Source organism: Bidens hawaiensis, unplaced genomic scaffold (genome assembly GCF_021521415.1).
Source record: "Bidens hawaiensis isolate Kalapana, Puna unplaced genomic scaffold, B.hawaiensis_p1.1 tig00013648_1, whole genome shotgun sequence".
In the NCBI taxonomy this organism is placed as follows: Eukaryota; Viridiplantae; Streptophyta; class Magnoliopsida; order Asterales; family Asteraceae; genus Bidens; species Bidens hawaiensis.
Genome location: NW_027492159.1, coordinates 25,752 through 44,150, shown reverse-complemented (window position 1 = coordinate 44,150; position 18,399 = coordinate 25,752). Strand labels below are relative to the sequence as shown.

General features: G+C 38.1%; 2 protein-coding genes across 2 annotated transcripts; one reads left to right on the top strand and one right to left on the bottom strand.

Annotated features, from left to right (window-relative positions):
- Positions 1–1,193: 1,193 nt before the first annotated feature.
- On the top strand, positions 1,194–2,630 carry LOC143544632 (putative N-acetyltransferase HLS1-like). Its single transcript, XM_077036692.1, has 2 exons — positions 1,194–1,507; positions 1,576–2,630. Exons 1-2 carry the CDS (start codon positions 1,334–1,336, stop codon positions 2,545–2,547), a joined length of 1,146 nt encoding a protein of 381 aa, XP_076892807.1. The 5' UTR covers positions 1,194–1,333; the 3' UTR covers positions 2,548–2,630.
- Positions 2,631–15,721: 13,091 nt separating this feature from the next.
- Positions 15,722–18,082, bottom strand: LOC143544641 (ran-binding protein 1 homolog c-like). Its single transcript, XM_077036699.1, has 4 exons — positions 17,874–18,082; positions 17,614–17,765; positions 16,477–16,602; positions 15,722–15,849 (listed from the first exon to the last, which is right to left on the bottom strand). Exons 1-4 carry the CDS (start codon positions 18,080–18,082, stop codon positions 15,722–15,724), a joined length of 615 nt encoding a protein of 204 aa, XP_076892814.1.
- Between the last annotated feature and the right edge of the window lie 317 nt (positions 18,083–18,399).

Sequence of the window (18,399 nt, the reverse complement as noted above, 5' to 3'; positions counted from 1 at the left end):
GCACTGCCGTGCCGGCCACCGCACACAGCCACACAGCGCAAGTACAACACCTTCAACCGAGTGACCGTAATCACTAATCAGCAAGGTAATTGCTCATTTTAGTTTATTATTATTCACCATTGTTGACTTGTTAAACACTGTATTGATCTATATATGTTATTGTTCAAGGATTATATAATTAGGGTTTATAATTATGGATTTGGTGAAACTGATCAGTTAACCTTATAATAATTCGTTTCAACTTTGAATGAATCAATGAAGAAAAATTACATATTTAGTTTTTCATATTGTTTGACCCGACCCGACCCGAATTGCTGACTTGAACCGAATCGCTGAACCGAAAACTTTTGAGTCCGTGACTTCGGTCACCCCTCCCCTCGTTAAATGAGACTCGGGAACACAGCGTTAATTTATTTGGAAGCAAATGAATGAGAGGGTGTTTAATTTTCGGTCTCTCTCAACCAAGTTCATTGTTGACTCGATTAGAAGATGTTAGTTTGTTCGAATGGATAAATAAAGCTAAGGTCCAAGCACAAGGATGTGAACATGGTCGGTTTGGGTTAACACCGCATTGTATTGTATTGAGGATTGAACAGCAAGTCGGGTTGATAATTAGGGTTGTTCACGAGTTGAGCCAGGGTGGGTTCCTCGAAATTAAACGAGGCAGCTCACGAGTTGAGCCAGGGTGGGTTCCTCGAAATTAAACGAGGCAGCTCAGCTAGGCTCGAGCTTGATTTTGATCGAGCCAACGAGCCGAGCTTGGGACGAGATTGGCTCAGTTACAAAAATGAGCCAACTCAGCTCAGGTTGTTTCAAATCAAGTTTTTTTAGCTAATTTTATTCGGGCTTCGAGCCGCGAACTTTTTTGACAGCCCTAGGTTGATTTGAAGTATTTTTTTGTCTTTTTCGTTTTCCTGTATGTATGATTTTCCAGCTTCCTGCTGGCAGCGATTACGCCTGTTAGTATATTCCTGTTCTTGCTGTCAAAAAAAAGTTTATATAGTTTAATATTGTTAGCATATGTAACTATAAATTAAAATAATATTATATTAGTAGTTAGAATCTATATCTATATATTTAAAATAGATGGCATGTTTAAACTTTATGTTTGGGTTGATGATGATTGTGATGGTTCTAGGAATGCATACCCCCCACATCTATAAATCAATTCAGCCTCCTTACCCCATTTGATTTCAAGACAGACACATGCTCTTATATTTGCTAAATTCCCTAGCCCCTCCAAAATCTTCAATCTTTATAACCTAATGTCAAAACTACAAAAATACCCTTTATTCATATGTTTTATTTAAATATTCTTGCTTAATTTGCAAAAATGGCATTTGAGGATATTAAGGTAAGAAGCTATGATGGAGATCTTGATAGAGCAAGACTTGAACTACTTGAAAGAAGATGTGAAGTAGAGCCATCACAACATGTTTTTCTGTTCACCGACACCATGGGTGACCCCATTTCGAGAATCCGCAATAGTCCATTGTACATCATGCTGGTAAACTTGTATATTGTTTTTACTTTTGAGCTCACTACATCAAAGCTTTTTGCATGCTTTGTTTGTAGGTTGCAGAGTTGAACCATGAGTTGATTGGTGTCATTCAAGGATCAATCAAAGTGGTCACTGTGAAAGATTTGACTAAGGTGGGCTACATTTTAGGACTAAGGGTCTCACCACTTCACCGTCGTAAAGGCATTGGTTCGAGCCTTGTGCAGCATTTAGAAGAATGGTTTATTGGGAACCAAGTGGACTATGCGTACATGGCAACCGAGAAAGATAACAATGCTTCGGTTAACCTCTTTGTAAATAAACTCCATTATGTTAAATTCAGAACACCTGCGATCCTCGTTCACCCTGTGAAATCCCAACCCCTCAAAATATCATCCAGGATTGAGATTTTTAAAATTAGTGAAGAAAATGCCGAATACTTATATCGTAGGTATATGGGTTTGACCGAGTTTTTCCCTGCGGACATCGACCAAGTGCTTAGAAACAAATTGAGTTTAGGCACATGGGTGGCATGTGACGAAGGCGAACGCGGTCATTTTGGGCAAAACGATAATTTTCCTACGAGTTGGGCGATGCTAAGCGTTTGGGACAGTGGAGGGCTATTCAAATTACGAATAGGGAAAGCCCCGGTTTCATGTTTGGTGTACTCCAAGGTATCAAAACTGATTGACAAAGCGTTTGCATGCTTTAACATGCCGGCTTTGCTGTGCAGCATGTTTGAGCCCTTTGGGTTCTACTTCTTATATGGGGTGCACCATGAGGGTCCGATGTCCGGGAAAATGGTTCGGGCGCTTTGTAATTACGTGCACAACATGGCTCGGGTGGATGTAGATTGCAAGATGGTTGTGACCGAGGTGGGGAGTTATGATGAGAGGGTGAGAGCTCACATCCCACATTGGAGGTTACTTTCATGCTTGGAGGATTTGTGGTGCATAAAGCCATTGAAAAGTGAAGATAGAGAAGATTTTAATGAATTGACAAGAATCCCACAAGCAAGACCTCTTTTTGTAGACCCAAGAGAGGTGTGAATGTGACTATGCCAACTAATTTTTTGTTATTTGATCTTATCTTGTTCAAAAATATTGATGATTTATGTACATAGAATCTTATAATACAACTTACTCTCATTTAATATATTTGCTGGTAAATGTCAAAAACTTAATTGGATGAGTTCCTAACAGTTCATTGACCCTTTGGTCAGCAGTTTTTCTATTAATTACATATATATGTAGGGGTGCACAAATCGGGTTTTTTCTAATACCGATTCTAGGTATGGAATTGGGTTCGGGTATGACCGGGTATTGAAAAATTGGGTATTTATCATACCTGGGTCGGGTTCAGGTCCGGGTATTGTTTGTAAAAACCATACCCTATGCACTGGGTTCGTGCCTGTAAAAACCATACCATGTGCACTGGGTTCGGGTCGGGTATAGAACCGGGTATTCTAAAACCAGTATTTGAATACCATATTTTCGGGTATTGGAAAAACCTTATTTTCAGTTTCTTTTTGGGTTTTCTCAGGATATAGTAAGGGGATGCGCTTTTTTTGGGTATCTTTTAGGTAATTTCGTGTATAGATCGGTTATTTGAAAAACCCGGTTTTGGGTTTTGGAATAACCGATTCTGGTTATCGGGTATTACCAGGTACAAATCGGATCCGGGTACGGGTTTTGGTATTAAAATGCATACCTTAATTTGTACCCTTCGGGTAGAGTCGGGTAGGGTACGGGTAGTAAAAACCTGGGTATAGAAAAAACCGGTTCCGGGTTTTTTTCAGGGTTCGCTTCCAGGTTCGGGTTTTTTTACACCTCTGTATCTATGGTTGTTGGTTTCTTATAGTTTGGATCTCTTTTTCTTCGCTGTTAAAATTATTGTTAGTAGGGTAATTCAAGTGAAAAAAATTCTATTGTGATTTAATGATTTGTTACACTAAATTCAAAAGTTATGGCATAATCATTATATGTTATGACATGAATTTGGTAGACGGAAAAAATTGGATACAACTTCAGTTCAATGTTTCAATTTGTTATATAAATGACAATCACCAAATACTGATTTAAATGTGACACCTGATGATAACTACATTGTTTTATGACGATAAAAATGATTTGTTGATGAAAAGTTCGTGTTGTGGCTTTCGTCATGAATGGTAAATCAACCTAATGTCTATTTTGATAAGATAGTTGATAGCAAACATACTTATCGTCATTATATGATCCATAGTGTGAAGAAAACAAAATATATTGCTTATCCATGGGTTAAAAGGGTCGACCATTAAGTCAGATTAGACTTGTGGTAAGATATAAATCATATATTGATAACGATATAGACAGTACTTGTAAAATGATTATGATCTAGTCAATGATTATGCTTGTCATTTGCGATATACCTAATATGTTGTCGTTGTGTGATGGCTTCGTTTTGACACTATTATTATCAATAATGATGGTCTTGATCAAAATCAAATCTCAACAAAATATTAAATCAAATACAATTATACAAAGAGTTGACAAGTCACTTGTCTTGATCAATAGATTCATAATTTCGTGACCCTCATTTTTTTTTCTTTTTCTTTTTCTTTTTCTTCTTTACTGAAATAAATTGTTCTTGTATCTATATTCGTGTGTCAATATCAGATCTCTTTTTTTCTAGTAAAATCCGTACAAAATAATTGATTATGGATTGGTTAGTGCTCTTTCTAATCTAATCAAGACCTATTATATAGCTTTGTGGGACTACCTATGTTATTTGTAGTTTATGGCTTGGGCTTCGTTTTGGTGGAAATAAAGATGAGAATGTTACGGGTCTGATGTGGGGATTGCTAATTATAATCCTATATCCGATTGCAATATTGTTTTTATATCCGGCTTAATACATGTTTGCTATGGAGTATGTCCGTTAGTTTATTAAAAGTTACTCGTTGACAATTGTAGATCCATATTGTCGATTTTTTTAGTTTATATTGATTATCACTAAGTATTGTTTTTTTTTCGATTTGGGTAGGATCAGCCCATATAATAACAATTTACAAAAAAAACTACCCAAATTTTTTGTTTAAACTTTTATTTTGAGAAATCATTCCATCACATTCATATTTCCAAAATTTACAATTTAAACTTAAAGCATGTAATATGTTTAAAAAGTTTTGGGTTCATAGTCTCTGTAAAACCGTCCATTTTTGTTTACAAAACTAAATTTATATTTCCGGAAGGTTTTAAAAACTCAAAATAATATTTTTTTAATTTTTTTGTTCGTTTTGAGCCGAAAATCAACCTATGCACGCCCATACAACTGGCAACAATCGACGTCTCAGCATAATCATCGATTGAGTTATTAATTTGAAAAGTCGACCTGTGGATTAGGGGTGTTCAGTTTTTGATTCGCATTCGAAACATTCGAAATTCGATTCAATTATTAAGATTCGAATTCGGTTTTAAAAAATTCAAATTCGATTCGATTCGTATTCGAGTATATTAATCGAATACGAATTTATGATTTATTATTCGATTCGATTCGATTCGATTCGAATTCAAATTATATATACATATGTGTGTGTAATTATTTTTTTGTTTGTGTCAAATTCATAAATAATAAATGTATAAATGTCTATTACAAATTAATAAACCCAATAAGCCATATTATTGTTTCTTACCCCATACTAATATGTGTGTTATTTACTTCTCCTTTTGAATATTTTAAATTTTAGACTATTTGTACTTTAGTTTTGAATTGTGGCTACTTTAACTTTATTCGAATTAAAATCAAACTTATTCGAATTCGAGTTTCAAATACGAATTCGAATCGAATTTCGAATTCGGAATATAATACAAAAACGAATACGAATTGAATAGTTCAACTTTTAATCGAATACGAATACCGGCAAAAAAAAGTAATTATTCGGATTATTCGATTCGATTTAACTTGAAACTCGTTATTCGATTCGATGAACACCCCTACTGTGGATGGGGGTGGTTAAACAAAAATGTGGCTCTCTATCTTTTTTGGTTAACTTCTTATTTGATAAAAACATATTGTAATAATATGTAAAATGATTATTGGGTATTTGGATTTCATGGCCGAAGAGTTCGCTTTAAAATGTAAATGTATAAAATAGACTTGTTTGCTTTATATTTGTTATTTGTTAATTACTTTATGCATGTTTATATAATTACATATGTATATTGTTAAACTTTAGATAATTTTTTTCTTGAGAGCTAATGTGAATAGGGATTTCAAAATTCATGAGGGTTGAATTTTCGTTACACGTCTTACTGACTTTAAATTTTATATCTTTTCATTAATAATAATCGATGTGGATGGCGGGTGAACTTTGACCTTTTTGATCCACAATTGCAATTGTGGTGACGACAATATATGTTTTTCACAAAAGATACAGGACCCAGATCCACGAACAAACCCGTATTGAAAGAACCGGCCCAGCAAGATGATATGGCATGTGAGGACCACAAAGAACAAAAGGAATGTTGTCCTTCGACCAATAGAAATCGAGATGCTACTATCGCATTCTGTTAAGTTGTTCACCTATGCGGACCAATGATCTAGAAAATGAAATCACCACTATAAATAGCAACGTAAAAGAACTCATCATGCTCTCATTCCGACTAACACTTACACACTCCTACTTATTTCTCTAAGAACCAAGTATTGATTCTCACGCCAGAGAGTGTGATCATCCTGTGACGATGCTAATGGTGTTTGTTTTACAGGATTACCGTTGATAATTACAAAAGGATTAACAAGAGAGATTCTAATAGAGGTTCTTATAGTTAAGGGGCTTAAATATTCGTCTAGGTGATATGTTTTTCCTTCACCTAATTCACTTATACCTTCCAACCTAGAAACATAACCCAACACAAAATTCTTTATAAAAGATGAAACTAAGACGGAAACTCAAAACTTTAAAAAAAAAAAGAAGGCTTCGAACTCAATAGATTGTCTCTCTCTACTTCTCGAGTTACTTTTTATAATTAGAGGTGCACAAATCGGGTTTTTTACATACCCGGTTCCGGGTAAGGAATCTGGTTCGGGTATGATCGAGTATTGGTAATACACGGGTCGGGTTCAGGTCCGGGTATTGTCTTAAAAAACCATACCGTATGCATCAGGTTCGGGTCGAGTATACCAACGGGTATTCTAAAACTGGGTATTTAAATATCCTAATTTCGGGTATTGAAAAAAACCCTATTCCGTCTGGGTTTTTTGGGGATATTTTTCGGGTATAGATTGGATTTTATAAGGGGTTACACTTTTTAAGGGTATTTTTCAGGTAATTTTGGGTATAGGTTGGGTATTTGAAAACCCCGGTTTTAGGTATTGGAAAAACTCGGTTCCAGGCATGTGGTTCCGATTTTTGGGTATTACAGGGTACAAATCGGGTCTAGTCAGGGTACGAGTTTTGGTACTAAAATGCATACCCTAACCGTACCATACAGACAGGGTCGGGTACGAGTTTAGGTATTAAAAGCCCGGATATAAAGAAACTCAGTTTCGGGTTTTTTTTTCGGGGTCCGGTTCCGGGTTTTTTTTTTCACCTCTATTTGTAATATATAGTCATTCTAATTTCCAAATTCAAATTTTGGGCCACAATAAATCTTGATAATAGCCCATATAAATAAAGGAACTAGGGTTCCACTATAAAGCTATCTCCACCGCCATAAACACCATTTCATCGCCTACGGCCGTTGTCACTGTGAAAGTCTTTAATCGTCACCATGAGAGCTAAGGTAATCGGTTAATATTATATTATATTAATAGTGTAGCTTTTGTAAACAATTGCTTATTAGATTAATAATTTGCAATCAGTTTGATTTTATTTTTATTTTTATTTTTTAATAATTGTATAGTGGAAGAAGAAGAGAATGAGGAGATTGAAGAGGAAGCGTCGAAAGATGAGACAAAGATCCAAGTAAATCGGTTCTCGTAACGTTTTCGTTTTAGGTTATTGTTATGTTTTCTAGTTTGTGCTTTTGGTTGTTAATTTGATATGGTACTTGTGTTATGGATCATACATGTGATGGTTTAAGGTTTTATGTTTTATGTTTTCCCTAAAATTGTTGATTTTACTTCTTTTTGTAGTATGGATTAATCAAGCGGTTTTATTTATCTATATTCTAATTTTATGCTTTTTGCATGCAATTAATTTATTTGACAAAATAAATATGGCTTAATACATGTTGTTTATAAAATGGGCTAGTTGGTTTGAAAATCTTAGTTTAGACTAATTGACAAATGCTCTTTTAGCCAATATGTAAATAGGTTATTTGCAAAACAATTAGCAGATAAGTATGGTGTGATGCTTTTAAATTTACATCTGATTGTGTAATATACCTGAACAACATGAGGAGGTTAACTATTGCTAACTTCAAACATATTGTTTTGTTCATAAGCCTTCATCACACCACATGTTACTTGGTGTATTCTAATTTATTTACTTTTTTCCTATAACAATTCAATTATTTTAAACATATCATTCCTAAAATATTGTATAGGTTCTCTTTTCATTTTTTACACTACTTAAATTATTTTCTAGGTTGTGCTCGTAATCAGCTTAAACAATAAACAAGCTAATATGAAAATTTAAGGTTTTGAGTTTCAACGTTTAACATGAAAAACTCCCAGAACCCATTGTTTAAACCTTAACGTGATCCATAATATATGAAAAAGTACATTCAATTGTTATGTACCAATCCTCATTTCATCCCACTTATTTATGCAAATGATATTTGAGCGGATTGCAAAAAATAACTAAATTGAAGGAATAATGATTCCTTAAATGTATTTTCTACTTTATTGATCATAAGTTTTGATGTTTTTGACAAGTTGTTTCCCCAAGTTTAATGATCATCCTAAACTTCTTATTGAAACTTAGTATGCTATCATAATTGCATAAACCTTGAATACAAAGTCCATGTCCATTCACAGGGGCGGATCTATGTTCAAGGATGCGGGTTCACGGGAACCCACTGAGTTTCGGATTTTATATAGAGTGTCTATATAAAATATGAGAGTGAACCCATATATAAATTGTGAGTTAACCTATAACTATAGTGGAACCATAGTCTAATGGTAAATTCCTTGTTTTTCAATCTTGGGAACCTGTGTTCAATTCTCACACTAAATGAAATTTTTTATTCTTTTTTTTTTAATTTGCATAATAACATTTCTACCCAGCTCTCTGTCCTCACTCCCGAGTCCTAAACACATGTAGTACAAGCTTATTTTGGATTATCTGGAGTGTATGCTGATCAATTGGTTATAGACATTTTTAATGTATTCATTGATTGCTTTTGTTTACTTTCATATTTTTTTCCTTTCTTGAAAACCTATGATGGAATAAAAAGTAAAGCTTCAAACAAACTATTCGAAGCAAAAAAAAATATTTACATCAATAAAAGGTCGAGTCACTTTTTATGTGTATGTGCTCATGTATTTGCATTATGATCTTTCTTTTCTTCCTTACTCTACTATTAATAGTATAAAAGTGAAAAAAATTGTTCTCCTGTTTCATGAATGAGATAGAAATTCATTCAATATTTCAATACATGCTGTAAGCAAAAACATATATATTTTGTAAAAGGCTTAGGCTTTTTGTTCGTTTTAGGCCCTAGAATGAATGAGCCACCCCTGCTGACTCGAACTGAACCGAATTTTTTTGTATCCGGTTCTATGAAACTTGAACATCTAAAATACGGTGAACCCACTGGAAAAAACTCCTGGATCCGTCACTGTTCATTCATGATATTAGAAAAGTTATATTCGACGCCCTATTCAAAACCCAGCTCTTGCATTATGATATTAGAAAAATTAGAATAAAAGGTCGACTTTTTTAAACCCAGCTCTCTGATCACATAGCTTGCTTCCTCAGCGTCTAGGCTTTCATGAGCGGTCCAAGATAAGAGCGTCGATATAACGTACCATCAAGCAGTTCGTAGTTCTGTGACTTGTGTCTTATCTTCCTCGCCTGTGCGCGATCGTCTGGTACCTTTCCCTCCCTCAAGAATTCCATTATTAGAGTTATCCATGATGAAGGTGTTGTATGAATTACAAGGACAGACTTCGCTCCCACCGACGGGTTGCTCATTACTTCCACCCTGACATCTTTGCCAAAATGATCGAAGCTGGTTGATGCCATCTTGCTCAGCGCGTCGGCAGACTTATTTTCACTGCGCGGAATGTGTATGATTCTAAAAAAGTCAAATTGTTCGGTGAGTTTCTTCGCCTGCTCTAGATACAGAGGCATGGTGTTCTCCTTGGCATCATAAAGGCCATTGACTTGTGCTGCTACCAGGTATGAATCTACATGAGCTTCTAGCTTTTTAACTCCGAACTTGTGCGCGATGCGCAAACCAGCCAGCAGGGCTTCATACTCAGCTTCGTTGTTGGTGCTCTTGAAATCCAACCTGATTGCGTAAGTATACTCATGATTTTCTGGATCCACCAGTTTGAGGCCTGCGCCGGACCCTTCGTTGTTTGAAACTCCATCAGTGAATAATCTCCAAACGTTTTCTTCATTATTGGCTTGCGGAGGGTCTACTTCGCGCTAAGCCTCTTCGACTTTACCTTCAGGGATTTCTGCGATGAAATCAGCTAAGACTTGTCCCTTGATTGCTGAACGAGGCTTATAGGTGATCGTGTGCTCCCCTAATTCCAGCGCCCATTTTGTCAGCCTTCCCGAGAGCGCGGGACGTCGCAAGACTTGCTGGATGTTGTAATCAGTCAGGACTTTAATAGGATGACCATTGAAATATCTGTGAAGCTTGCGCGACGCATGCGTTAGTGATAAAACTAACTTTTCTATGATGGTGTAGCACGTCTCAGGATCTGTCAGCACCCGACTTACATAATAGATTGGTGTTTGGATTCCCTTGCGATCCACCAACAATACTGCGCCAATTGCGCGCTCTCTTGCTGACAGGTACAACGTTAAAGTTTCGCCAGGTAGTGGAGCTGTGAGCGCAGGCAGGTTTATCAGACATTCTTTTATCTCACTGAAAGCTTGCTCGGCCTCAGGCGTCCACTTGAATTGGCTTTTCTTTAGGCAATTTCTCAATGTGTTAATGAATGGGGTAGATTTGCTTGCATGGTTCACTAGGAACCTGTTAATTGATACCAATCTACCATTCAACTTTTGAACTTCCTTCATGGTGGATGGTGAGGGCATGCTGAGGATAGCCTCCACCTTCTCTGGGTTCACCTTGAAACCATCCTTGGTGACCATTACGCCGAGAAATTTCCCTTCTTCCACGCCGAATTTGCATTTGCTCGGGTTGAGCTTCATGTTTACTTCCTTTAGGCGCCGAAGGGTTACTTCGATATCTTTGAGCATTTGTTTTTCCTCCCTGCTTTTAATCACCAAATCATCCACGTAGACTTCTAAGTTTTTTCCAATTTGCTCGTTGAAAACTGCATCCATGAGTCTCTGGTAAGTGGCTCCTGCATTCTTCAAACCAAAGGGCATTTTTGTGTAACAGAAAACACCCTTGTCAGTTCTGAAAGCAGTCTTGTCTTCATCCTGTGGTGCCATTTGAATTTGGTGATAGCCCTTATAGGCATCCAGGAAACATTTGAGCTTAAATGGCGCCACAGAGTCCACCTTCGCGTCAATGTTTGGGAGGGGTAACAATCTTTTGGACACGCTTTGTTGAGGTCCTTGAAATCAATGCACATTCTCCATGACCCATTGCTCTTCTTTACCATCACAGGATTGGCTACCCATGTTTGGTATCGTATTGGGCGAATGATATTCGCGCGCAGTAGATCTTCTACTTGCTCATTCATGGCCTTTGCCTTCTCGTCTCCCATGACTCTTTTCTTTTGAGCGATTGGCTCTACAGACTTGAATGTGTTGAGAGTGCTGCGCCAGGTCTCGCGGAACCCCAGTCATATCAGAATGTTGCCACGCAAAGACTGACATATACGTTGTGAGCAATCTTTTCATTCTCACCCTTGTGTCATCTGATATCGTAGCTCCGATTGTGATTATTTGTTCTGGGAATTTTGGGTTGAGAATCCATTCCTCTGGCGCGTTGTTTGCCACTGGAAGCTTCATTCTCCCCTCTCGAGGTGTACTTGTTACTGCGCATAAATGATCTCGATACACAAATGTTACTCCTGTTGGTGTTGGGAACCCCAACGCGCCGTGCGCTGGTGACGGTATGGCATTGAATTGGGCAATCGTTCCTCTACCCAAGATCATATTATGGCATGAAGTGGTGGGCAAGACCAAGAAGTTGACAATTTCAGCTCGCTTGTGCTTTTCATCCCCCATAGTTAGTTCGAATTGTATCTGACCTAGGGGGTGAATAATTTCGTTTGAGACACCCGAGATTGGTGCATTCACAACTTCGAGCCTTGCTTAGTCTGTTGGATCCAACTTCCTGAAACATTGCTCATACATGATGTCTGATTCACTGCCGGTGTCCACCAGGACTTTTGACACCTCATAATGAGCGATGTGTACAGTAATGACTAGGGGACTGCTGATAGACGGGCCTCCTCTGATTCTTGGGAAGATTACTTGTTGCTCGCGCCAATCCCCTTGGATTTGCGCGCTTCTCTTCCTCGATCTTTGCCCTTGCCTTCCTCCTTCAGCTACACAGATTCTTTTGAATTTTTTACTGGCTGAGGCTCCGTCTGGTTGTTCATTCTCTGGTCTTGGGTTTTTTACTAGGTGAGCCAACTTGCCTGATTTCACATCTTTTTCGATTGCATCCTTCAAATGATGGCATGCATCGGTGTTGTGCCCTGTGGATTTGTGAAACTCACAATATTTGCCACTGTTTTGTGGTCCCTTATGGAGTAATGGCCTGGGGCTTTTAAACTGGACATTCTCTGTGCTTAACACTTGCGAAGGCGTTTTGGTGAGGGGAGTCCATATTCTTGGTAGAGGTATGTTAGTCTCTCTGCCGCCTTCCTTCTTGTCACCCTCTCCGCGATTAAGAATGTCTTTTTGGGGCTGGGGTGAACTTTGTTGCGTTTGCTTTTCTGCGGGAGAATAATTGGTTTGTTGCAACCTGGACCATACGGAGTTTTGTTTGCCCCTCCTTTCATTGTTGCGTGGTGCTTCTGTTTGATGCTCTCTATCTCTTGCTCTGTCTTGGGCAATTTGTTTTTCATTTCGCGTGAAGACTCGCGATGCTTCCATAAGCTTAGCCCAAGTGGTTGGCATTCCTTCTCTGCTCACGAGAGCTCTGCGGAGTTGATCACTGCGCGCACCTTGTATAAAGGCAACGCGCAAGAGTTGTTCAGTGATGCCTCCAATTGCAAGAGATTCCTGATTGAAACGAGTTATGTAGTCCTCAATGGTTTCATCATTCCTGCGCACGCAGTGCATGATGTCATCGGGGTCGCGCGTGTGTCTGCGCTGCTGTACAAAGTGAGCCTGGAACTTTTCCAATAGCTCTTCGAACCCATCGATTTGTCCTGTCGGCAAGCTTTCGAACCAGACACGCGCTGCGCCCGTGAGGCAGCGAGCAAACATGTGACACCATGTCGGCATCGTCCAGCTTTCTAGGTTTCCAGTGTTGTAAAAACCTTGTAAGAAATCATCTGGATCTGTTGTACCATCGTACTTGCCTAACCGCTTGACATCTTGGTTTTGTGTTGAATGGGAGCCTTTGCAATGCGCTCAGTGAATTTTGAATGTTTTACCAAGATGGCTGGCCTATATGGTGTGGTTACGTCCACTTGCTCTTTCGTTTGTGGGTTGTATGGTGTGTATAGATCCATATCGGCTTTGGCTCCGGGTGCTATGTTCATGTGTGCGCGAAGCTGTGAACCTCCCGCATGAGTATCTCGCGTCTTCCTCATGCTGTGCACATCTTCATCATCACTAATATCAGCGTGTTCGGTGTGAACAGAATGACCGTCTTCCGGCGTGCGTGCCTTTTTTGTTGTTCTCTGAATGGTTTGTTTATCAAATGCGAGCCTTTGTGTTAAGTCGGCTAACTTTTTGTGTTTTACCAGCTCATTGTATTTGTCCATTAAACGCTGTTGTTCGTTTATGAGCCATTCTTTAGGGTCATTGGTTTCAACTTCCGGACCCATTGGTCCTTTTTGTTTTGTACCAGTTAGATTTTGGAACGTGAGATCGTCTGGAGGAGTTTCAGTCTGGCTATGAGGTGTTGTGTTGAAGGGATGGTTACTGGTGGTGTGGTGCGCGCAGTGTCACGCGGCGCCCTCAGATGCTGATGTCCCTCATTAACATCCTCAAGCTCATTATCCTCCAGAACTTGATCATTGTTTCGAACACCGGAAACCATGGTGAAGATTTTCAGAGAGAACTGATGAAATAGTGGTTTTGTTGCCGTTGTAACAGGTGATGGCGCCAATGAAGAAGCGTGAATCGACTTACTTGAGTTCGACCTACGTTCCTCGGGTATGAGTGTGCTATATCACCGATGGTTTTCCGAGACACGAGTTCCTCCACCTACAAAACGAACAGCACCGTGAGCTTACCCCTCAGAAAGGGACAGAGGGGTCCTCTTTGGGGTAACCCTCCGGTGTGAGAATAAGATATTGTAGGAGAAGATAAGAATGTGAAAATGAGTAAGGACTTAGAATATATTTTCTTTCCTGACCTTAACTGTGGAGGTGGTGTGGTATTTATAGTATTAGGGTTTCCAATGATTGGGCTCAGACCCAATTAGGGCCTTTTTGGCCTCCTCTTATTGCTTCGCGCCACGTGTACTTAGGACACCTGGTGCTTTTTCATTGATTATTCTCTGACCAAGGTATTTCACCTGACCCATGTGCCATCACGTGGTAGCACATGGGCTTTGCTGAGTTGTCCACCCTTCATTGGCAGCTGTCAACATCAGCATATTCTTTATTCCTTAAAAGATACCTTCTGGAAGGTTGTCTGATGAGCACAATCATGGTTGTCCTTATCCTGATTTGGATAAGGACGTGGTTGGTTGGTTCATATGTGATATGCGCCTATCCTGGGGATGCGCGAGGTCTTCTCATTATTCTCACGCGCAGATGTTTCATGCGCAGATGTGATATGCGTGAGCATGTGATATGCGTAAGCATATGTAATATGCGTGAGCATATGTGATATGCGCCACGCGCAGATGTGATATGCGTGAGCATATGTGATGCGTGAGCATATGTGATATGCGCCACGCGCATAGGTTTTGGCTTTGTGTCTTCATGACATCCTGATTTCAAGCCTCTTGTCTATATCTTGTGGGTTAACCCGCCCCGCTTGATGTTAAGGCGGGTGCATACCCCTTCAGAGTTGAATGACTGAATCAACACTTGGGGGTATGTATCAATTGCACGTCTTCTATCCGTTTTATCTGTACAAAGGCTTTATGACAATAAATCATAGACGTTCTATCCGTTTTATCTTTAAGAAAATATCAACACATATGGCTTCTGTCATTCTTTTGGCAACGATAGGCATGGTTAAATGAACATATGTGTCAAGCTTTATGTTCTGCAGGTGTCGGTTTGGATCCTAAATTAACCCAAACTGTAACTTTTGGTTATTGGACAATATCAGCAATCGATGTAGATTACACGACAGTTCAAAAACGACAAAGGCCGGGATCATTTGTCGATGGCACAGAGAGTGCGACTAACTTTCTTGGTTTTTCATTCAAGTTTATAACATGTTGTCGGCCTTTCCAGTTTCCATTCATCGCATGTATTACTGTCGGCATTGCACAAAAATTTCTAGGGTCAACCCATAGATGGATTCTAAACAACCTCTCAAAATAAGTTTTATAATCAATTATGCAGTTTATCAAAGGATTGGTAACCTTATTTATATCTTCCCAAAAACAACCTAAAAATTTGAATTTAGCAAGAATTAATGAGCTAAAACAAATGAGTGATGGTAATTTATCATTCAAACTTAATAATAGGATCAAACCAATAATTCAAACAAATCCAACCAGAATAGTTTAAGCATATTCAAATAAGCATTAACCCGACAACCAGACTCAAAACTCGGCCAACCACCAAACAGTAAAATGACCGACCCGACCAATTTATAATAATCTAACCACAATGAACCTGACCAGACTTAAACCAAACCAAACCAAGAACCTAACATCAACTGACCAGACTCCTTATACCTGCAACATGAACCACATTGCACCATTTTTAGCCTCTTTAAACCTTCTGTCTCTAGTCAAAAAGGTATTGTAATGCATACCTCCATGCTTCTCAAAATCAATCGGTTTGACCTTTCTGATCGTCATTAACGCTTAAATTATCAAGCAATGCAGCAGCTTTGTTTTCTTTCTTGCTGTTTTGGGATTCGGCCACTTCTTCAAATGTTTCCATAAACTTTTTGCAATCTAGAATTCAAAAAATGCAATACAAATATTATTAAAGGAACATGTTACACAACAATGCAAACATTAAAGCAGAATAATACAGTAATTATTGAAACTTTTACAAAAGGATGAAACATCAAACATTGATCATGTAACAATGAAGTGTGTGCGCGACACCAAAATAACCAAACAGTAACGGATAACCAAATAAAAAACCAACTCTTCGGTTTTACGTCGTTTTAAAAAATCGAATTTTTGGTTCAGGTTTGGGTTTGCTATCAGTTAAAAACCAAACCACAGCGAAAAAACGACTAAAAATTATAAGAAATTAATAAACAGTGTTAGCCCAAAAATATTTAGACCCAAATGTGTAAAAAACAAGTGATAATTAATTAACAAATAAATTAAGCCCAAAGTTTAATATGTAACATTATTTTGGATCAGTTTCTATTTCAAACTAAAATCTTCAATCTCAAATGATCAAACCGAAGCCAAGACGAACCAGTAATAAAAACCAAAACCAAAACCAAAACCAAAAAATACAAATGGTTTTCAATTCGGTTAGAGCCCAAAACATACAATGTTTAATAAGTAATCAACAACTTGAAAAGCTATCTGATGCAAACAAACATATAGAAGTAAACTTACGGGCAACTGATGCAAATCTGATGCAGAAGGATTCAGCCTTAAGCTCGCCATCAGCAAAATCCGAAGCATGCCACACACATGACTTCTCATTGCCAATATGTTCTTTAATAGTCATGTTAGGAAAAACTACAATAACAACATAACAAATTCAAAATTAGATTCAACTTAATACTTTCACTTAAGGGTGCAAACGAGCCAATCGCTCACACGCTATTCAAAATCGGCCCCCAAAAAATATCAAATTGATCATAGCTTAAACAAGCCTGAGCTCAAGCCTAAAAATAAGTTTTTTTAATAAAAAAGCCCGACTTGCTCAAGCCAGCTCACGATTAACAATTTTAAATGAAATCAACTTAACGAGCCTGAGCTCGTGCTATTAAGGTTGTAAACCAGCCAAGCTGCTGGCAAGCAATTTGAGATCGGCGGGCAAAATATTTCGAATCAAGCCAAGCTTAAAACGAGCACGAGCCTAAAAATTAGTTTGTTTAACAAACAAGCCCTAGCACGAATTTCACTTTGCTAGCCTATATTTTACATATCTAGTTAATTTTTTTTGAACGGCTAGATACGCTCGCCTTTCGATCCAGGGAAAATTCTCAACTAAGGCCAACGCCCGTGAACACTCACCCAAAGGCACGACAATACGGTGAGATAAAATCCGTTCAATTCAAGGATCCAACTAGTGAAAGACACCTACTCGCATAGTCTCCCATCATACCCCGGTGCCGTTAAAACTAAGGGGGTGTTTGGGATTGCTTATTTTCACCAACTTATAACTTAAACTTTGTGAAAAGTAATAAGGTGTTGGGATTGCTTATATTGTGAGCGAAAAGTTCCATAGTTACACTTTTGTAACTTATATTAATTTAATGAAAAGTTAAAAAAGGTAAAATAAGGAATCCCAAACAATGCTGGAGGTCAGGTCAGGTTCGATTCCTGCCGCCAACATGCAACACCAAGTCTCACTCTTACCACTCCACCACCAGGTCATCAGCCTTACATATTTACTTAATAATTATTATATATAAATAAAACCATAATAAAATCACAAACAAAAAACATATATTAAAATCTAAATAAATTATAAACTAAAAAACTACGAGTTTGAAACAAGCCGAGCTCAAGGCTAATTCATACCAAAATGATTGGCGCAGATTTTTAGGGTTTTCGATTGACGCATAACGAGACGAACTCTTTCGGTCTTCTTATGTTTCAAAAACTTAATGGAACCAGCACCGCGTTCCTTCCACTGTTTTCCGTCGTAATCGAATCGATACAGCTTCGCTTTACTAATAATTCAAAACCAAAATTCAATTCACAACCGTAAAATAAAATAAAACAATATAATTAATATCAATAACGAGAATGATGTGTGTGTGTATATATATATATATTACAGATCAAGTATGACGTCTTCATCTTCTTCACCAGTATTCACGGCTACTTCTTCTAGCTTCACGATCGGATCGACCTGTGCTCCAGTGTCTTCTTCTGCTTCGGCTTCGGCTTCGTTATCGGCCGTGGCTTCAGTTTCGTTATCGGCAGCAGCGGCCGCGGCCGTGGCCGCGACTTCAGCTTCGTTATGGTAAGGATCGTTGATCGCCATTGAAGTGGAATGTGAGGGTTATGGAATGAAGACGTCAAGGGTTTTCATAGTTATGTTATTGAGAGTTTGCGTAGGTTTTCATAGGGAGGGGTATTATGGTAAATTACCTAATTTTAACAGGAAATGCATTTACATATATTTCCTCTTTTTTCTTAAGTTCGTTTATTACATATTTAGCCGATCCCTAAACTACATTTATTACATATTTATCAATTTCATTGAAATTAACTAATCAAAAGACTATTTTACCCTTAATGAATTAATTAAAAAACTATTTACATGTATCATTTTCCTAAGTCACATCAATTACATATCGC

Bases quoted from the DNA above. Each gene is read 5' to 3' on its own strand.
- LOC143544641 (XM_077036699.1), bottom strand. From the start codon at position 18,082: ATGGCGATCAACGATCCTTACCATAACGAAGCTGAAGTCGCGGCCACG. The intron at 17,766-17,873 runs GTAATATATATA...TTGAATTATTAG, and splicing joins GAAGACGTCATACTTGATCT to TAAAGCGAAGCTGTATCGAT. The intron at 16,603-17,613 runs GTATGAATTAGC...TTGTTATTGTAG, and splicing joins AATCTGCGCCAATCATTTTG to TTTTTCCTAACATGACTATT.
- LOC143544632 (XM_077036692.1), top strand. From the start codon at position 1,334: ATGGCATTTGAGGATATTAAGGTAAGAAGCTATGATGGAGATCTTGAT. The intron at 1,508-1,575 runs GTAAACTTGTAT...CTTTGTTTGTAG, and splicing joins GTCCATTGTACATCATGCTG to GTTGCAGAGTTGAACCATGA.